The sequence below is a fragment of the Eschscholzia californica genome, unplaced genomic scaffold (genome assembly GCF_041429995.1).
Source record: "Eschscholzia californica isolate CP2 unplaced genomic scaffold, dmEscCali1.0.p SCAF_5, whole genome shotgun sequence".
NCBI lineage: Eukaryota > Viridiplantae > Streptophyta > Magnoliopsida > Ranunculales > Papaveraceae > Eschscholzia > Eschscholzia californica.
The window spans coordinates 52,331,229-52,351,634 of record NW_028238472.1 but is presented as its reverse complement, the minus strand read 5'-3'; the positions used below and the strand labels follow the sequence as shown (position 1 = coordinate 52,351,634).

The following is a 20,406-nucleotide window of genomic DNA, read 5'->3' as shown; positions in this document are numbered from 1 at the left end:
CATTATTTTTATTTTTTCTTTTTTGTTAAGATGTCTACATTACTTAGCATAAAATAATTAATGTTCTCATGCCTAACCATAGTCAATGAGGACAAACAAAAATGCCTAATCATATTTCTTGAATCCAAAACGGGAAGAGGCATTTGGCTTCATCATTTCTGCATTGTAATTGTTTTCTGGTTTACTCCAATGTCTCAGTTTCATTTCTTCTTTAGTTTTGTCGCTCTCATGCTTGGAGGTATCAGGCAAAGAAAAATTACATACTATATATAGAAAATGAAATGATTAGAATCATAAAATAAATGTTGATGAATTTTATCAGGAAAGTTACATGTTAAGAGAAATAATGTGGCCACACTATAATAATGTGTGAACTTTAAGTAAATGAAATTAATACGTACGCAGAAAAGTTTATAAGTTAGATTTTTTTTTTCTTTTTCTTGAAACAGTTTGTAAGTTAGTTCAGTAATGCAAAAACTTCCGACTTCAATTGTAAATTTTGACTTTATTTTGACGTTCATATTTCTTGTTTTTTGGTTTTATAGTTAAGTTAATTATAATCATGAATTTTACCTGGTCTAATTTTTTCTTCTACCACTACTTTAACTCCATCACAAATAGAATTGTAATAAGAAAATGAAAAATACGAAATGATGGTTTTATGTTGTCGAAACTGATGTGTTCTTCTTGGCGTTAGCTCTGGTGTAAACATTGTAGACTATGTAGCTAGAAAGGTAGTCTAAGCAGGCAAGCTTCTACATCCTGTCAAAATAGTAGCCCAAGTTTTCGTGTACCGGTTCTTTTTTATGGGCTGTGTCCCAACTTATTCAGAGATCAAACAAGCAATCTCTTACTTGTATGACAAAGCAATGTGCAAACTTGCATGGAAACATTCTTACCCAAGGATGAAGAGTTCAGCCTAGATCATCTAGCGGCAAACCCTCTCATGCCCGGTAGAAATCCTCCACTAAAGTTCATGCCTCCAACACTGACAATAGTGGCAAAGGATGACTCGATGCGTCAACAACCTTTGATTGGAGTGGTAAGAGGTATATTCTTCCATCCTAGAGGTCAAGGGTTCGGGACACGCTGAACAATTCAAAAAAAAAAAAAGGATGACTCGATGCAAGATCGTGCTATCGCCTGTTCAAAAGAGCTTCCAAAGGTAATAAACGTAAATGCACATGTTCTTGAGTATAAGGATATCCTTTATGAGTTTGCAACCCTTGATTTGCTCGTTAAGACTCTACATGCTCAAGCTTGCGCATAGGATATTGCTATTTGAGTGAACGGTGCCAATTTAAAGAGTATCAAGGTCTTTTGGATGCTCTAACAATGTATATCCTTGTAGATATAACGGTGCCAATTTATACCAATACTCTCCATAGAAAATAAAATAAAATAAAAATTGGGACAATCATCTAACTCACTAACAACATGTGAATAAGTGGAAATAGATATTAATTTTGCTTTATTGTTTTTATTATGGTTTTTATTAGTTTAGTAATGTGAATTTTGAGCTCTTATTAGAAGTAGTGGTTATTAAGACAAACAACAATCTAATTTGAGAATTCATGTACTTGTGAATTTTGAATCTGATTTCAGTCTCAACTAGAATTTTTTTACCAAATCTTATAGAAACTCAAATCAGTGTGAAAATATTTTCCTCCAATCCAATCGGTCTACCCTATTTGTTTTATGATACAAACAAAATTTTTATATAAACAAAAATTGTAGATATAGATTCAAGCCAAGCAAAGTTGATATATTAGACCTATACTTAACTAGGCCCACAACCATAGGATTCAAACATCTAAATAAATAATAACAGATAATAAAACATATTAGATTTAAAAAAAGAGTTACTAATTAACAATCATATTTCTTTTTTTCTTGTTTTAATTGGGATATTGTTGGCTTTATATATCTCCTCTTTATAAAACCAATAGTACTCTGTACTCTAAAGAGGATGAAGTTGTTGGCTACCATTTCTTCCTTCTTCATTGTTATCATAGTGGTTTACTCCACTGTCTCAATTTTATTTCTTCTTTAGTATTGTCGCTCTCATACTTTGAGGCACATAATAAAGAGACATTACATACTGTGTATATATAATCAAAAAGGATCCGAATCACAATATAATGTTGAAGATTTTTATCATGAATATTACACGCTAAAAGAAATTATGTGACTATCCACCAATAATGTGTGAACTTTAACTAAATGAAATTAATATGTAGAAAAATAAATAAATTAGGCTGTAAAGCATCTCAACTCTTTTTTTTTATGAAGAGCATCTCAACTCTTGAAGACTTGTAAACTTCAAATATTTGAACCACACCAATCGCCCGAAAAAAAAAACATCTATCACACATCTAGGGCTTAGGGCTACAAAAGAGCGCAAAATTACGAAGTATAAAGGTCTTCCGGATGCGCTAACAATGTATCTACTCCTAGTGATAACGGTGACAATTTATGCGAAAACAGAATACTCTCCAAAGAAACTGAAATAAAATTGATTGACAGACTAACTTCATGTGAATCCAGTGGAAATTAGCTAACCAAGACAGTTGAATCTCACAACAAAATACTTGGAAACACAAGTTTGATTGTTAATAATGAAGATAACTTCTGTTTCAGTAACCATCTCACAGATCGATCACACGAGATAACTTCTGTATCCTGTTTAACAAGAAGTCTCCTTGCTTGATAGTTGCTTGGTATAGAGCATTTTTTGCATCAGGCCTGTTTGTTTCTAAAACCCCAGCAACTTTGTCGATTTTGCAGTGTAGTTTACCAGCAGCAATAAAACGAGATAGCTCCCTTCAGTACACACAACAAAAATGTCAGACCCAATTCTCTGAAAGCGGAGCACAGTTTCGCAACTCCATAACTAACAAATAGGGCACTCTTGAAGTTGTCGGATGAATACTACTTACAGATCAATGAAGTTGACTGTCACTCCGAAAGCAGTTGCCATCGCTTCCATGGTTACACTCTTATAAGATTCCAAAAATTGGGAGTACACAACTACTCGAACTTCCCTCATATAATATCGGAAATGAGGATTTAGATAACGGTCCAACTTTATTTGCTCCGTCAACCCAGCTGAGGAAATCATGAACACATGGATTTATTACTAAAAACTGAACCGATATAATTTTGATACCGTATAGAGGAAGAACAAAGCTAGCCCAGTTCTTTATAGTTCAATAGTGCACTTACCAAATGCTAAGAAGAAAGACTTGTATTGGCAATCATAAAGAGAGTTCATAAATTCTGCGAGATGTGGAATTTTCTCAATCACCGTCAGGATTTCGGGAGCATCCACAACCTGTAATGTATAACCATGAGAAGACCGATAGTAATACACAATGAGACGGAAGCACAAGCGAAAAAACTGATTACCTTTTGTTTGAGCGAAACTCTGTCCAAAGATATGATGCTAGTAAGGACAGTGTAGAAGATGAAGGTGTCGTAAGGGAAAAGATCATAAGTTGTGAAAGTAGAGATAGAATCAAGAAATAGTTCAGCAGCTTTCTTAAAGTTTCTTGTGGACATGCAAAACAAGCCTTCGTATACCTTCAACCGATTCTTCCTCTCCCAATCTCCTCCTTCGTCAAACAACCTGTCATCAGTATAAGATCAATTATGGCATATTTTAGTTGATGCTTCTAAGAACAAGGATAATTCTCGAAATAACATTATGTTAAAGTTGTGATTTTACTTCTTAGCTTTATCGATGCTTTTCGAGATGAGATCGAAATCCATGTAGAAAAAACCAAGTTGTAGGGTATAAAACACTAAATCCATCTTTTGGCCAACAGCTACTGTTTTGTTTTCCGTTACCTTGAGCTGCTCCAATGCTTTTTCCTGGATGTTTATAACAAAATTAGCTAGCCAGTTTTGACTCGTGTATCAAAAATGAATACAAGTAAAACAGTTAAGTGTCTGGATGCATTATTGGAAAGCTCACATACCTTGTCACTAATTCGAATGAAAAATAAGGATTTAGCTAAATGAGCTTCTCGAACTTCGCTTTCACCCAAGTTCTCTTCAGCGTCAGCAATTCTGCAATGTTCAATTAGAACATTGTCATTAGGGTAGTGAAACTACACACTATCCTGATTGCACAAAAACGACCGAAGACCTAATAGTGCTTGACGCCTTGACATTTAGACAATAGTACGTCACAATCATATATAAAGAATTTACACAAAGAGCAAGACTTGGTACACCATATATCCCACCTTCTATGTTAGCCTTGAAATAAATGAATCAAGAGAACGAGAGATTCATAAATATATTTGACAAACACAGTAAAATTCAAATAAAAGCATTCCTTTAAATCAAGCGGAAAGTCTGATATAAAGTAATCTATGAAACAATTTACAAGAATAAGTTCTTGGCTGGCTCTATGAATATATAAAGTTCTTGGGTTTTGTAACATCCAGTTCATCACTTTTACCCTCAAGTACCCCCTCCCCACCAACTCAACTAATATAACTTCTACCTCCCAAATCTATTGTCTTGTAACCCAAGTATGCCCTAACTCTACATGAATGGAAAGTCGGCAAATTTTGAAGTTGTATTAATCATAACAAGAAGAAAAATACAGTGAATATCAATATTACATATACAGAATTTGAGGATATAAGATCAGATGAGGTCAAAAAAGTAACTCACTTTTCATCAAGTTTCTTGAGTTCTTCCTCGTTTTTGGAACGCATCGAACTAAGAACAAGCGGATCCATCACCAAGACCGAACTTGCAGCTAGAGTTTCGTAAAGCGGAGCCATGTCTAAAAAGGAAGAGAATGATTATCACCATAAAATTTTGTAAATCATGATCAGAATCGAAAAAATCAAACAATGGGGAGATTTTCTTTTCTGAGTTTACCATCTGCTTTAACGGATTCGAGGACTTCTTCTCGGAGACGAACTTTGTCGATGTCTTGGACGTCTGGGTGAGTGAGAAGGAATAGTTTGTTAGCAAGTATCAGGTGTGGTTCCTGAATCCCTTCTTGGCCTTCCATGATCACTGCAATTCTCTCTCGAACTTTATATGTAATTTCTAATGATAACAAATACATTCTTAAGTAAGAATCATAGTTCATAAGTCATAACGATCAATCCAAGAACAAACATTCTACTTATTGACAATATTTGAACTTAGCTAAGATTTATAACTTATAAAAAAAAAAGTAAGAATCATAATTCACAAAATCATAACCATTAATCAGACAAACAAACACTTAATTGAGGAATTTCATCAAACAGTTGGACTACAACCCTAAAAGCCTAAACCATCTCTACAATTCTCAAAGAGACTCATCAATTTCTTGATGAACTTCTTAAAAGGGAAAGCAAAACCTCTTTTACAAATTACACATCGAAGTGACTAGAATCAAATCAAGTATCAAGTACTCACTAGAAAGTTCAACCAACCGAATACTTGAGAGAGAAAGTGAGGATTTTGGAGAAAACCCTAGTTGCTCGGCTCTTTGCTGTGGTTGGAATCAAACCCTTACCGGAAAGAGAAAGCGGAAAGATTTGGAGAATACTAAATCAATGTTTGAGTTGTTTAAAAAGAAGGGAGATTTTGACATTGACCACCAACTCTTATATCAAAATTAGGACTATATCCCCGTTTTTACAAACTTTTGATTTACACCCCCATGGGGACGGAAATCTTCAACTCGGGGTTATGTTTCAAGCGTGCGAATTGCACATGCGACTAAAGACAAAAATACCCCCGTTAAGATATTTATTCAGCTCAAACCCATCTTTTTCTTTCTTAATCATCTTTAATCACCTTCATCACCAAAGCACCTTCACCGACCACAATTGTGGCCAGATCACATCCGCCATTATCTTCATCTTCTTCGACCGTTTTCATCGACCTCCGCGGCCATTATCTTCATCTTCATCGATCACTACCAACATCTTCATCTTCACCGAAAACCACCACCACCACACTCTAAAACACAACTTGATGAAGATCTTCCTGAAGCCTACAAATAAGTGAAATAAATTCAAAAAATCTCAGATCATATAAACTAAAATAGTTAAAGATGTTACAAAAATAAAATCAGTAAAGATCGTATCATGAATAATCCCAGAGGAATTGTAATGAATTAGTATTGATAATCATCACCGGAAAAGGGGTTAAATTTCAAAAGTGACAACATCATAATATTTGGGACTAAAAAGAGGATTAAAGGATTGCTGTTATTACCAAGTCGTTTCCTTCTCAATCTCTTCGTGAAATACTCTTTCCCCTCTTCCTCTCACCACTTTAGTGGTGCTTCTCCCCCTTCAGCAAATACCAATGGTAGAGGTTGTTGAAATGGGCATTTAGAACGCCATGAAGTTGCATGAAACCCAACCTATATAGAGACCTTTTTTAAGTGGAGAGGGAACCTCCATTTTACAAGTAGAGATGGAAAACTGTTGGTCTCTTTGTTGCAGAGAAAAGGTGGGTAATCCCAATTGAGGTAGCATGAGATCTGGATAGATATAAATGAATATCTAAGAATGAAGAGATGGAAGTGATTAAGGATGATTAAGAAAGAAAAAGATGGGTTTGAGTTGAAGATTAAGGATGATTAAGAAAGAAAAAGATGGGTTTGAGTTGAAATTGATAGTTGAAGGAGGGCACTTTTGTCCTTACTCGCATATGCAATTCCCACACATAAAACTTAACTACGAGTTGATGGTTTCCGTCTACATCGGAATGTAAATCAAAAGTTTTAAAAAAACGGAGGTGTAGTCCGAATATTGATATAAGAGTGAGGGACAATGTCAAAATCTCCCAAAAAAGAATATGACTACCAAAGATAATGATGGACCATGTGATTTTAGCAATTGTAATGTCTTAATTTGATGTTAGATTTAATTAAGAATATGATTCGTTGCCACTTATTTTGTTTTTAATTTGTGATTTCAATTTATTTACGTCAATTATGACATAAAAAATTTAGAGGGATAAACTCAATAACTAATTATTGAGGAGATAATCTCAATTATCAATTAAGTATTGAAGGTGCAAGTAGAAAAGTTCAAGAAAATTATATAGCGGGTGAAATAATTAAATTACCTCTAACGAAAATTACAGAAACCAACGCAGACTCAAGCTGACTAGGTCTTCACGGCTCCATACCTTTGCCCATGCATTCCGTATTTAGTAAAACAAAATTTAAACTCTAATTTATGTAGTGAAGAGATACATACACCATCTTATATCGACTTCATTGCAATCTCATTCTATTGAATACATTTAGAAGACAAAGTTTCATCCAACTTGTTAATGCTATCACACCAATTTGGTGTGTTTTTCATGGAAAAATAAATGTGTAGGACATATAACAAATATGAATGTGTGTATTGCAAAAGAAAAAGAAAAAGACAATGTTATGCGTATAACCTTGGCTATACAATAAAATCTTATAACACTGTATGCAAATAATTGAGTTTTGTGTTGTGCAATAAACTTTATTGCAGAACACGTCAAAGAAGAGGTTTTTTATTTGAGAGACGAACTTGTTAGGTAACATATCTTCCTCATTTAACATTATCTTACTCTTTTACTGGTTTACTCCAATGTCTCAATTTTGTTTCTTCTCTATAGGTGCCGCCCTCTTACAGTAAGGTGCATAGGCAAAAAATGATGAGAATCACAAATAAATTTAAATAATTTTAGGCCATAATTTTATCATGAAAGTTACACGTTAAGAGAAAATATGTGACCACCACTAACAATGTGTGAACTTCAAGTACTAAATGAAATCAAAATGTACTAAAAAGTTTAAGTTCCAACAGTGGTACACTACCATTTATTGGTTCCACGCAAACTAAAACTAAAATTCGAACTGAAATTTTCTTCTACAAAATACTATATAAACTAACTCAATTCATGTAAATACTCACACCCAATTTATCTGCATATTATTAGGGGTAGAAATATATGGTTACAAATGTTGATTTTTTAGAACAATAGCTTCCTATTATGCTGCTAGAACTTGACTAGGGAGTAACTAATTATATTTAAAGACCAAATCAATTCTGATTGAGCTAAATACTAGTATTAAGAGTACAAAAATATTGTTATAATTGTTGACCTTTAAAAAAAATTAGATAATTTTTACAACTATGTTACCAAAATTATATAGTGAGGATCCACTAAATAGTAAATGATGAGACGTCGAGATCAAACCTTAACTAAAATAATATTTCGTCTAAAATGATATGTACATAAATAATCTAATATTAGAATCTAAAATCAAATTGTATTTTAATATCTTAAAGAAAAATATATAATCTTTTTGAACAACCATTATGTATGTATCTTCCATTTTCTTCGCTGCAGTTTTGGGACATCAAAAAAATATTCTAGAAATTCAAAAAAAAATTGATGGAAGAGTTTTGGATGCTCTTTCGCCTCCACTATTTCTTTTGTTGCGCCGGCAAAGTTAATGGCAAACTGTACCATTATTACTGGTGACCTTTAAAAAGAATTCACATTTTTCTGTCATCTACTCCCACTACCATGAACCGCTCGGACTACTACTTCGAATCACCACCACCACCGCAATTTTAGATGGCCAGAGACTTTTTAAGATGTCCAAAATCCCCACCTTCTCTAAATGTATTGTTTATGTATTATGGTCTATGAGGAATTATTTCTTGCACTAAAATTTCCATTTACCTATTTGTGTGTCTCTTCTATGATTCATAGACCAACAAATAATTCACAAACTGCATTGATGGTGTGGCAACAAGGAATTTGTAGGGTTACAATTGTTGACTTTCTAGAAGTATAAGTTAAATTATGCTTCCTATTATGGTGCTGAAGTTAGTGAGAGTTCACTAGAGAGTAACTAATTATACTTGAAAGACCAAATCAGTTTATAATTGTTCACTTTTTAGAAAAATAATTTAGATTATTTTTGCAAGGGTTTTGATATAGGAAGAGCATTTTTTAGCAAAGACAGTGCATTAGATATGGAGAACACTCTTTTTAGAATAGAGAGGGATAAATATTTTTTAAATATCTCAAATTTATACTTTGGTCCCTCCCATCAAACTATTTTGGACCAAAAGAGAGAGAAGAGAGTATCTTCCTGTTCGACTAAAAACCTTCGACAGAGAAGAGAGAATTATGTTCGACCTAAAACCTTCGATCAAATCAAAGAGATAGAAGAGAGATAAACATTCTGAAAAAGAGAAAAGTCCTAAATCTGTTTGATTCCATCAAGAAGAGAGATATAGAGATAGAAACCTAAACCCTAGATGACTAACACAACACTCATCTCCGTAGAGAGTTTGTAATTCTTGTTATTGCTTGATTTCACCATAGATTTTTAGAATTTAAACACTAATTAAAGTAATTTTTGAAGATTTCAAGTATCAATATTGCAATGAAGAATACAAACAAGGATGTAACTCGAAAAATATATAAGCGACATTAACATAAAAGAAATTTCGCTTAGCATAAATAAAAATTCATGATTACCAAGTGAAATTTTTTTAAAAAATTTGGGCAGAGCGGTTGAAAAAACAGACTAATTTCAGCCATCTCAGACGAAATTTGTTACTATTTTCAGCGGGACCGGTCGAAATTTGTTATATTTTTCAATCGACCCAACCGAAATTTGTCATCTTTTTCAGCCGTTACGACCGAAATTTGTTGTCTTTTTCACCCGACCCAACCAAAATTTGTTGTCTTTTTTAGTCGATCCAACCGAAAATTCTTTACGAAAAAAAAAACGACCTAAAATCCTAAAACATTCGTTCAATCATAGAGGAAGACAAGAAAATGATACTCTTTACTTGATACATATTATCTTCATTATAAATGTCTTTGTTTAAGTCGATAACTTCGTTTAGGTTGATGTCCTTGTTTAAGTCGACGGTTTCGTTTTAAGTGGATATCTACGTTTAAGTCAAAGAAATTTTCTTTCTTGATGTAGGTTGTCTCCTTCATCAACGGTGGTTCCTCATCCATGAGATCTTGAGGTATCATTAAAAGCTCGAAACTAAGACTATAGTGATGCAGGGTCGTGGCTGGGAATTTGGGGGCCCTGTGCCAAATTTGATATGGGCCTTTTTACTGATAAAAGTTAATACAAAAGTACAAGATAATTTAATAAGAGATAGATGGAAATCGTAATGAATCCCCATATATTTCGAAGAAGGAGTTAAAGAAAAAAAATTCATTTCATTTGTTATAGAAAATCGAGTCTAAGAATTCACAGTCACTTATGAACAAAAAAAATTTGTTTACTATATCTTAGATTATACATTTATACATAAAAATAACACAATGAAAATGTTAAACTCCTACTAACCGTATGCATTTTAATATAATATCATGTTGAACATTTGGTTTACAAATAATTAAATATGACTAAGAGTTAAAAAAGTGTGATGGACAAGAGATAGATTTAATTAACAATTGTAGTCTCCAAAAAAGTAAATAAAAAAATAATTTGCTGACCAGGGGACTTGAACTCGAGTGGATTACATGGATCAGAAGAAGAGTTGCCAACTGAGCTAAGAAGCTTCTTGTTATATATGTAGGCCTTAACTATATGTCTCTTAAATATCTAAAAAATGGGCCCCCAACATCGGGAGGCCCAGTGCGAGCGCCCTGCCCACACTGGACCTTCTACGGGCCTGTAGTGATGGTAAACTTTCCAAGTTTTCTAATACTAATGGTGATGTTGATAGTAGTGACGATATTAGGGTTTTAGTTGTTTATGTGAGAGAAACTACATGTGAATAAATCATTAGATTTATTATTAATTTTTATGTAAATCCTTTTATTTTGGCACTATTTATTAAATGGTCCTTATAACGCCCTCCTTAAACTAATTTGGTAAAGGAAGAGCAAATACATAAATTGACTTTTCTAACGCACTGCCTTCACTAAATAGTGTTCTTCCTATACTAAAAGCCTTTTGCAACTATTTTACTAAAATTATATAGTGAGAATTGTTGTGAAACATAAAAGAGGGAAGAAGAAAGATAATGAAAATATAGACCAAGAGATTGTAGACAAGAAGAACTAGAATTGCATTCATATGTTTGTAGAGAATATCTCTACTTTGGTACTATGGTATATTGATATATACATTTGGTACATTGGTTTGGTACATCTTTTTCATTAGCAAAGAACCTCTTTATATAAAGTAATGGTGGAAAACCTAGATGAGTTACATAACCAATAGTCACACAATAATGGTGCTTGAATACAAAGTAATGGTGGAAAACCTATGGTGGTGGGAGTTACAATTGGTGGTGGTCATCCACCATAAATCTAATATTTATAACACTCCCCCTGGATGTCCACCACATCAGAAATTGTCTCATTAAAACCTTACTAAGAAAACCCAATGAGACAAAACCATTGTGAAGGAAAAAGAGTACAAATTCTTTGTTTATGTACATCTTTGATGAACACATAATCAGCCTCATTAAAACCTTGTTAAGAAAACCCTATGGGAAAAATTCTTAACGAAAGAAAAAGAGTACTTTGTGAAAATATAGTGTCTTCATAAACTTGCTCCCCCTCATTAAGGTTGAGGGTGTTGTTCAACTTTCTATTGTCATCTTCCTTTTGGTATATATACACAAAAATATAATAAGTACCATTTGACATTTCAAGTTGCATTCATATAATGCTTAAAAGTTTATGCATACTTTAGATTGAAGTTTGTTAAATCCTTCAGGGATTACAGTTGAACTCACTTTCTAGTGATTCATATATGTGTATCATATATATATATATATATCGATTAGATAATTATAATATTTTGTGGAATCGTGTACTAATCACATTTCAATGTACAATCTACTTGACACGCATAAGAGGTGTTAAACTCATCATTCAATGACTAGTTGTCTCGCCAAAACCTTGTCAGAAAAATCCAACAGGACACAACCTGAACAAAGGAAAAAAGACTACAACTTTTAAACAAATTATAACGATTTTCAATACGCATAGTTGCCTCGTTAAAACCTTGACAAGGAAAACCCGATGGGACAAAACCTTGACGAAGGAAAAAGAGTACAACGCGATTGACATTTTATATATGAATGATGGTTGTTTTCTAAAACCACATTACAACACACATAATGTATTGTTTGTACTATATTAGGTACTCCAAGACCTGAATTTTCATGACATATGATAAGTTAAATATGAGTTGCTTTGAAGCTTGTAGCCGTTTAGTATTTCAGAATATGTTCATTTTCAAGATTTTCTTTACTCGAATAATCTTTTTCAATACTCTACTGTCAAACTTTGATAAACTCTTCAGGAGTCACAATAGGATTAATAAATACTTCATAATATAATTCGGAGATTTGTAATTCATATTGAAATTTTATAAGTGGACGTCAAATCCTTTATAGACTAAAGGACATTTCTTACACATGTCTACTTTATTACCTTCGGGGTAATTCTTAATTGGTGCTTCGACTTCATGTCTGAAGACTTAATTATTTTGTAAGAAAATCCACAAGTAATGAAGTATCTCGTCAAAAGTTGACCAATATTACTTAGAGTAATTCCGGATCAATATGCTCCCAGTAGCTACTATATTCAGAAATACATCGTCTGAAATGATTTATTTGATTTTTCAAATTTTCACAGCATACATAGTTCAGTGATCTCATATATGTGTCTTTGTAAAAGGTCGGTGTCTCTTTTTACACATATCCTCTTCAGGAGATTTTATTAGGAATATGAATCACATTCATTTCTAATTTGATAGCTTCAGAAGGAAAAATTATTCCTTCAGTGTCAAAGAGTATATGTCACTCTGATCAACTCTGATCATTTTCCATTACCTTTATCTGGATATAAGCATATTAAACTCTGAAAAATATTAATATCTCGAGGTAGCAAGTTTTCCGTACATTGATTCCAAATGAGAGAAACTCGATCATTTTCAAGTATTTTACGACATTGAATATAGGACTCCCTCCCCCTAATGTCGATAGATTTTCGTCTTATTTATGAGCACATACTTCAAGGATGTGACAAAGACGAAGGAAAAATCAATTACTTTAGGCAAATTTGATTTTTATTTTCATATCATATTTTCCGTTAGACAAAAATTACTATCTGATCACAGCTTCAGGTGTGAGCAATTTGTTATAATATCACAACTTCGCGTGAGATTAATTACATGTGAGATATATCATCTTCATGTGATTTTATTTTATTTATTAAATCATCATCACTTTCTCTTTGGTTATTACAACTTCAGGTGTAATGTGAAAGCGGATATTCAACAAATTCTATTTTTTCAAGAATTTACAATTCATCACCTGAAAGAAGATATTATCACCACTTGAATAGATATTCTGTAGTATTTTCTTACCACAAATTCAGTTGTAATCTCTTAAGAATCAATTGATATTTTCAATACTAAAACATCAATATTTCTCATTTTTCAGGAATGAGCAAACAAATTTTGTTTTGCAAGGGTTTATCTTTTTTTTTTTTGTGATAATTAACCAACTTATAGTGGTATATAATTTCACCCTTTAGAGATTTGATTTATTATCATCTCGTAGAAATTTTATACTTCAAACTCTTGTAGAAATTTTGAGATTTGAAGACTTGTTTCAGACACACCAAACTTTAGGTTGATTATCTCATATACAATCTATGCTTCAATTTGATCTTAATCAAATTCTGGTGGTTAAGTTTCCTCTTTGGAAAAATCTTCATTCACATATCAAAATATACTCTTGTGATACATTCATACAAAATGAAACATTAGTTATGAGAGTAATACCAATTTATTTTGGATGCATAATTTACCTTGACCTTACCATTGAATAGATTGCATTGATATTCATATTAGTTTGCAATACCAACATTTTCACCAGTATCATCTACTTAATTCTAATATTCTTTTGATATGATTCACTATGCCTCAACAATTACAAAATCAATGGTTAGAGATAAGTAAAAAATAATAAGTTTAAAACTTTAACAAAGAGAACCCACATACCTTTTAACTTACCAATTACAATTGACCAAACTTACCCATATTTTATTTGTTTGTATCTTGATCAATAAGTGGAAAATTTCTTCTTCCCTTTGATCATAGAGCGAATCGTGCTGATAACGTGTTGTGAAACATAAAAGAGGGAAGAAGAAAGATAATGAAAATATAGACCAAGAGATTGTAGACAAGAAGAACTAGAATTGCATTCATATGTTTGTAGAGAATATCTCTACTTTGGTACTATGGTATATTGATATATACATTTGGTACATTGGTTTGGTACATCTTTTTCATTAACAAGAAAGCTCTTTATATAGGCCTCTTGACGAGTTACAAAACTAATACAAGAGTTACATATAATCAATGGTGCTTGAATACAAAGTAATGGTGGAAAACCTATGGTGGTGGGAGTTACAATTGGTGGTGATTATATAATAAATGATTAGACTCGGAGACAAGATCAAACCTTAACTCAAACAATATTTTGTAAAAGATGATGTGTACATAAATAACCTAATAGTAGAATCTTAAATCAAACTGTATATCAATATTTTAAGAAAAATGAATAATCTTTTTCAATAATCATTACGTATGTATCTTCCATTTTCTTCACTTCAAATTTGGGACATAAAAAATATTCCAGAAATTCAGAAAAATGTTGATAGAAAAAATTCCGATGCTTCATTGTCGCCACTATTTCTTTGTCAGGAAGTTGGGTCGAAGACTAAATTTTATTTTGTTTTAAAAGTTAAAAAGACAAGTTATATTTTTTTTTGTTAAAAACTCAAGACCTGTATTTTTTTCTATCTAAAAATATTTATTTTGTTTGGTAATAAACTTAATATTTTTTGCAATGTGTCGCAAAACTGTTGCAAGATGTTAGAAAATTGTCGCAAAGTGTTCCAAATTAAAAAATTACCCAGGATACTAAAGACTAAAAAAACTGACTGATCCTTTATCACCAAAACTAAACATTTATAGGGAGTTTTGACCAAAATTTCTTTTCTTTTTGCGCCGACAAATTGTTAATGTCACCAAACCATTATTACCGATGGACTTTTAAATTCACATATTTTCCGTCATCTACTCCCACTACCACCACCATCTCCGGCTACTACTTCCAATCACTACCAGCACAATTTTGGATGGGAGAGACTTTCAAAGATGCCCAAAATCCCCACCTTTTATCCCTAATGTATTGTGTATGTATTAAGGTCATTTATGAATTAATTTTTTTTTAGTTGTTGAAAGATTTATGTATTAATTCAAAAAAATTTCTTGCACTAAAATTTCCATTGTGTTTCTTTCTATGATTCATAGACCAACAAACAATTCCTAATTCTCTCATAAAAAAAATAAAATAAAAACAAACCGTTCCCAAATTTTGCATTGATGGTGTGGCAACAAGGAATGTGTAGGGCTTTCAACAAAAAAAACAAGAATGAAAAAGTCTACCCTCCTATTTTATAGTCCTGTAAGGAAATAAAATTAAAATTTGGGGTGAATTTTCTTTTACAAAATCCTATAAAAACTCAACAAAAAAATTGGAAAACTTCTACCCCCACCCAATTTATCTGCATATTAGGGGTAAGTAGAAATATATGGTTAGAATTGTTGACCTTCTAGAAGAATAAGTTAAATTAGGCTTCCTATTATGCTGATTGAGCTAAATATTAGTATTAAGAGTAGAAAAATACTCTTATCATTGTTGACTTTTTAAAAAAAAATATCTTAGATTATTTTACGATTATGCTACTAAAATTATACACTAAAGATTGACTGAATAGTAAATGATTAGACGACGAGATCAAACTTTAACTAAAATAATATTGTGTAAAAGATTATATGTACATAATATTAGAATTAAACCAATCTATATATAAATATGTTTACGAAAATTAATATTCTCTTTGAACAACCATTATGTATCTATTTCAATTTTCACATTTTCTTAGCCACAATTCTAAGATGCCCAAAAACCTTTAAACATAATGTATTGTTTATGTATGATGTGGTATTGTGTATAATATGTGAAAGAGAGAGAGAGAGAGAAAATGAAGCATGCATGATATGGTTATTTAGTTGTTGCCTTGTTGGCTCTGTTGGGTTGTTATATATTGCTTCACTCTTATAAGTCCATTTCTCCATTTCTTTCTCCATTCAGAAACTTTCATTCCTTTTCTCATCTCCCCTTCTTCTTCTATATATTTTCTTCTTCCAATTTCACCACCCACTTTTCTTTCTTTTTCTCAATTTTACAGTACAATCAGTGTTCATCAGGTACTTTGGGGTTCCTTTACCATTTTCTCATCATGTTTATTTCTGATTCTAGTTTCAGATTATGTTCTTTAATCACTTTTTTTTTTTCCTTTGTGAGGTTTTTTCTTGAAAATAAGTTTCATTTCTATCGTGGGTAGTGATTTTTTATGATCAGGGCTTTAGGGGTTTTGATACATTTGTTGGGTATTGATTTTTTATGATCAGGGTTTTAATGCATTTGTTGGAAAATTGGGATAATAGGGTTAGGATGAAAATTTTGCAATCTGGGTCATCTTCTAAATTCTGCAATTTTTATGTTAATGGCTTTAGATTGATTTAGGTTATTGGGTATTTTTCAGTTTCTAGCTATATTAATTCTGCTTTATTGTTTTTTTTATGGGTTTTTATCAGTTTCACAATGTGAATTTTGAGTTCTTATTAGAAGTAATGGTTATTAAGACTAATAAGAATTTGATTTCAGTTTGAGAATTTACTAAACTTTAAACTTTGATCTCATTCGGATAATTGTAGATGCGGAGAATGGGAGGGGCTGATCAAGACAAAGGCGAATTGGAGAGGCTACTAGGAGAGATACCTAATGATACCTCCGGAATTCGAAGTCCTCCCGTGAACTCGAAACAACATGTCAAGAGGAAGGACATGAGCTTCTCTCAGATTCAATCCGTTGCATCGGCATTCACGCAATTGAGGGTGAATGAAGTTGCTAATGGGAATCCGAATTCATCTTTCTTGAATTCTAAGGACTTAGAGATCTTTCCACCTTTAGCATCACCCAATAGTACTCTAAACGGTATGAACTTGTTGAGCTTGAGCCCTAATGGAAACTCTTTGAAGCAGCAAAATGCAGTTCCAGTGTACCCGGTGCCGGGTGCTCCTGTTTCATCCTATCTGCGGTCGTACTATTCGTTAGGGAATTCACAAGAGCTAAGTGCATCCAACATTTGGATGTATGAATACCCGACAATGAGGCCCTTAACTAACAGTATTGATCAACCACGTTTCGAGATGCCTATCATAGATGATGCATGTGTTCCGAGATTTAATGCTTCTGAAGTTGCAATAACTGGTTGTGGTGTTCGTGGATGCCATTGCTTTGCTCAAGGACTCAATGACAATGAAGAGAGCGGTCCATTTGGACATGACCAGAGGCAAACATCTTTGAGTACTTTCTCTACTCGTTCGTCTCTAACAAATGATTTCGAAGCAGTTCATGTTTTTGACAGAATGAAAAGAGACACTTTTCCTGAAAGGACTCTTACAAGGTCAAATGGGTTGAACCCACTAAGAGCTATTAATCCAAGTTCTATAAGAGTGAATGAAGTACTCAACCGTTTAAACATCGATGGGAAAATGTTAAACGACAGGAATTTAAGTCGAAGTCAGGAACACGAATATTCTAAGTTACAGCTACATAAATATGAGTCGGTTGACGAAGTCATTGGACGAATATATCGATTAGCAAAAGATCATAAAGGTTGTCACTTTCTTCAAGAGAAGTTGGTTGAGGGTAATCCAGAAGATATCCGGAAAATATTTTTGGAGATAATTGATAACATTGTTGAGCTCATGCTAGATCCTTTTGGTAATTACCTCGTTCAAAGACTGCTCGAAGTGTGTAACGAAACTCAGAGGATGCACATACTCCATGCTATTACTAAAAGACCTGGTGAACTTGTTAGAATTTCAAGTGACACATATGGGTCTGTACTTTCTTCCTCTTAATTCACCTTATGAAATTCACCTTTTCGTTAATTCGTCTTTCAATTGCTGTTTCTCTAACTACGAAATTGCAGGACCCGAGCTGTTCAAAAGGTGATAGAAACACTTAAGACTCGGGAGCAATCTGCAGTGGTGGTTTCCTCGTTGAAGCCTGGAATAATTCGTTTAATGAAAGATCTTAATGGAACTCATGTTGCTCAGCGCTGCTTACAGTATTTAATTCGTGAACACATCGAGGCGAGCATTTTATCATACTATGCATGCTTATCTTTAGCTCTTTCCCTTTTCCATTTCGGATTCAGACTCTTGTTTATGTCAGTCATACTCAAAAAGTGTCTAAAACTATATATATACTCTATTGGAGTGTAATTGAGGTGATTTTTTTTTAATTTAGATGCACTTTGTTATTGTTCATGCCTTCATCCAATGATGTGTGCACAAAGCCTTGCACCTTGGTGACATACGCTGCAAGCATATCACTCTTTCAGTGAGGCTTGTGCTCGTTACAAAAACTGACATTTTAACCACTCTATTTTTCCGTGGTTGGCAATTAACCAGTAGTTTGCTATATTTCAACATAACTCGGCATATTTTTTGTTTGAAAGATTAACATACTTTAAGGGATATGACTCTGTGTCTCGAACCCTTCACCTAGAGGGTGGAAACCAACTTGGTAACCACAATCCGAAGGTTGTTCACAATTTAGCATATTTACGACCAACTTATGATTAAAATCAAGGGTTCTGAATTTAGTCAGCAATCAGCATATTCGGAGGTTTGCCTCATTGTTCATGTTCTTGATAAATGAATGTCCAAGGGAAAGAATGAAATTTCTTATGCTCTATGTAGTCGGGCTCAGACAAGTAACTCTGGGGTGGGTGCGGGCTTAGATAAAGCCCAAGCCGATTCACAGCCAAACCCCCGGTTAGGTTAGGTTGTGCTGTATATACGTTGGAGATGACGCATCAGATTGAAATGCAATAAACATATATAAATCTATGATCAAATTCAACATATTAACAATCGAGCGGTTTCTTTGTTTGTTCTTTGTGCAGATTCTTTTTGAAGCTATGACTCCACGCTATTTTGAGCTTTCAACAGATCGCCAAGGTTGTGTTGTACTTCAAAAGTGTCTTCTCATTTCAAATTTTAAACAGAAGCACCAATTGATCCACAAGATCATTTCAAATGCCTTTATCCTTGCACAAGATCCATTCGGGTAATTCGATCTTCCCTTTATATGTATATCATGAAACATTCTATTCAGAGTTTGAAGTTTTTCTTTTCGTGAGAGTACAATAACTTGAATAAAATATCGGTTGATTTCACGCAGGAACTATGTTGTTCAATGTGTCTTAGAACTTCAGATTCCATGGGCTACGACTATTGTGCTCAATCAATTTGAAGGTTGTTATTTAAGCCTCTCTCTACAGAAAATTAGCAGCCATGTGGTTGAGAAATGCTTGATATATGGTGGTGAAGATCGTCGTTCTCAAATCATCAAAGAACTTCTAAGTGGTTCATGTTTTGATCAAATTTTGCTGCACCCTTTTGGAAATTATGTTGTTCAGAGTGCTCTCAATACCTCTAAGGTGACTCTCTCTCAGTCTCTCTCTGAATCTCTCTCTACTTCGTTCTAACCCGATCGTTTGTTTGTCATATGGTTTACAGGGGGCGGTCCGGGCTGCTGTGGTGAATGCGATGACGCCACACATTCCTGCAATAAAGACCCTCATGTTTTGTAAGAAACTCCTCGAATGCTATAACCAAAAGAAGTAAGGACGTTTTATCGGGTTTCTTAAGAACTTTTGTAGGTCGATAACCAATCTTATTTTTTATCTGCAAGATTACAGTAAACTGCGTAATATAGGGTAATATATGTAGTATTTATGTTGTTTTCAACTTGGGTCTTTAGATATTCGAAGATGGATTACGAAAAAAACGACGTTGATGCTTTGTACATTGCTCGGCATTTCGATGATCATTCCTCGTTTCGTGTTGTTCATCTTCTGCAATCTGAAGATTTAGTGTTTTAGTAGTAGTACATGTTGTTTCTGTTTAAGAATAATTTGTGCAATTCTTTGTACAAGAGTTTGATTTGAGCTCTATGAATGGGTGTGAACTCTGTTGAAAGATGAGTTTTGTGTTGTCCAATAAAATTTATTATATATGACATTGATACGTCGTGAATCGATGGAGCACTATAACCGTCAAATTGCCGATTAACCATCTTGGCTTTAAAGACTATATAAAGACTCTTAGCGCCATCGAAGAAGGTCTGAAAGCCCAACTATATCTATTTTAGTTATTTGCCTTAATTACATTGGATGAATCTTGATGATAAACTGTTTCCCACAACAATCCCACACAGTGGTGGACAA

At 33.3% G+C, this 20,406-nt stretch overlaps 2 protein-coding genes across 6 annotated transcripts; one reads left to right on the top strand and one right to left on the bottom strand.

Annotated features, from left to right (window-relative positions):
- Positions 1-2,494: 2,494 nt before the first annotated feature.
- On the bottom strand, positions 2,495-5,656 carry LOC147540471 (26S proteasome non-ATPase regulatory subunit 6 homolog). Of its 4 annotated transcripts, none has more exons than XM_086640254.1 (9): positions 5,431-5,656; positions 4,900-5,073; positions 4,687-4,801; positions 3,981-4,071; positions 3,728-3,873; positions 3,409-3,628; positions 3,226-3,334; positions 2,940-3,108; positions 2,495-2,823 (listed from the first exon to the last, which is right to left on the bottom strand). In XM_086640254.1, exons 2-9 carry the CDS (start codon positions 5,033-5,035, stop codon positions 2,649-2,651), a joined length of 1,161 nt encoding a protein of 386 aa, XP_086496380.1. In that variant the 5' UTR covers positions 5,036-5,073; positions 5,431-5,656; the 3' UTR covers positions 2,495-2,648. The 4 variants fall into 4 exon arrangements, with proteins under 4 accessions (XP_086496380.1, XP_086496375.1, XP_086496377.1 ...); XM_086640249.1 differs by having other exon boundaries at positions 4,900-5,040; positions 5,431-5,537; XM_086640251.1 differs by having other exon boundaries at positions 5,389-5,527.
- Positions 5,657-16,007: 10,351 nt separating this feature from the next.
- Positions 16,008-20,200, top strand: LOC147540470 (pumilio homolog 12-like). 2 transcript variants are annotated; one of them, XM_086644730.1, is made up of 6 exons: positions 16,008-16,306; positions 16,817-18,006; positions 18,100-18,262; positions 19,081-19,244; positions 19,359-19,617; positions 19,697-20,200. In XM_086644730.1, the coding sequence occupies exons 2-6, from the start codon at positions 16,817-16,819 to the stop codon at positions 19,802-19,804; spliced, it is 1,884 nt and encodes a 627-aa protein (XP_086500856.1). In that variant the 5' UTR covers positions 16,008-16,306; the 3' UTR covers positions 19,805-20,200. The 2 variants fall into 2 exon arrangements, with proteins under 2 accessions (XP_086500856.1, XP_086500855.1); XM_086644729.1 differs by lacking the exon at positions 16,008-16,306 and having other exon boundaries at positions 16,688-18,006.
- The last annotated feature ends 206 nt before the right edge of the window (positions 20,201-20,406 follow it).

Excerpts from the sequence above, each read along its gene's own strand:
- LOC147540471 (XM_086640249.1), bottom strand. Across the intron at positions 4,072-4,686 it reads CTCAAGAAACTTGATGAAAA|AATTGCTGACGCTGAAGAGA; the intron begins GTGAGTTACTTT and ends TGAACATTGCAG. Across the intron at positions 3,874-3,980 it reads TCATTCGAATTAGTGACAAG|GAAAAAGCATTGGAGCAGCT; the intron begins GTATGTGAGCTT and ends ATAAACATCCAG.
- LOC147540470 (XM_086644730.1), top strand. The coding sequence starts at position 16,817 with ATGCGGAGAATGGGAGGGGCTGATCAAGACAAAGGCGAATTGGAGAGG. Across the intron at positions 18,007-18,099 it reads ATTTCAAGTGACACATATGG|GACCCGAGCTGTTCAAAAGG; the intron begins GTCTGTACTTTC and ends ACGAAATTGCAG. Across the intron at positions 18,263-19,080 it reads TAATTCGTGAACACATCGAG|ATTCTTTTTGAAGCTATGAC; the intron begins GCGAGCATTTTA and ends TTCTTTGTGCAG.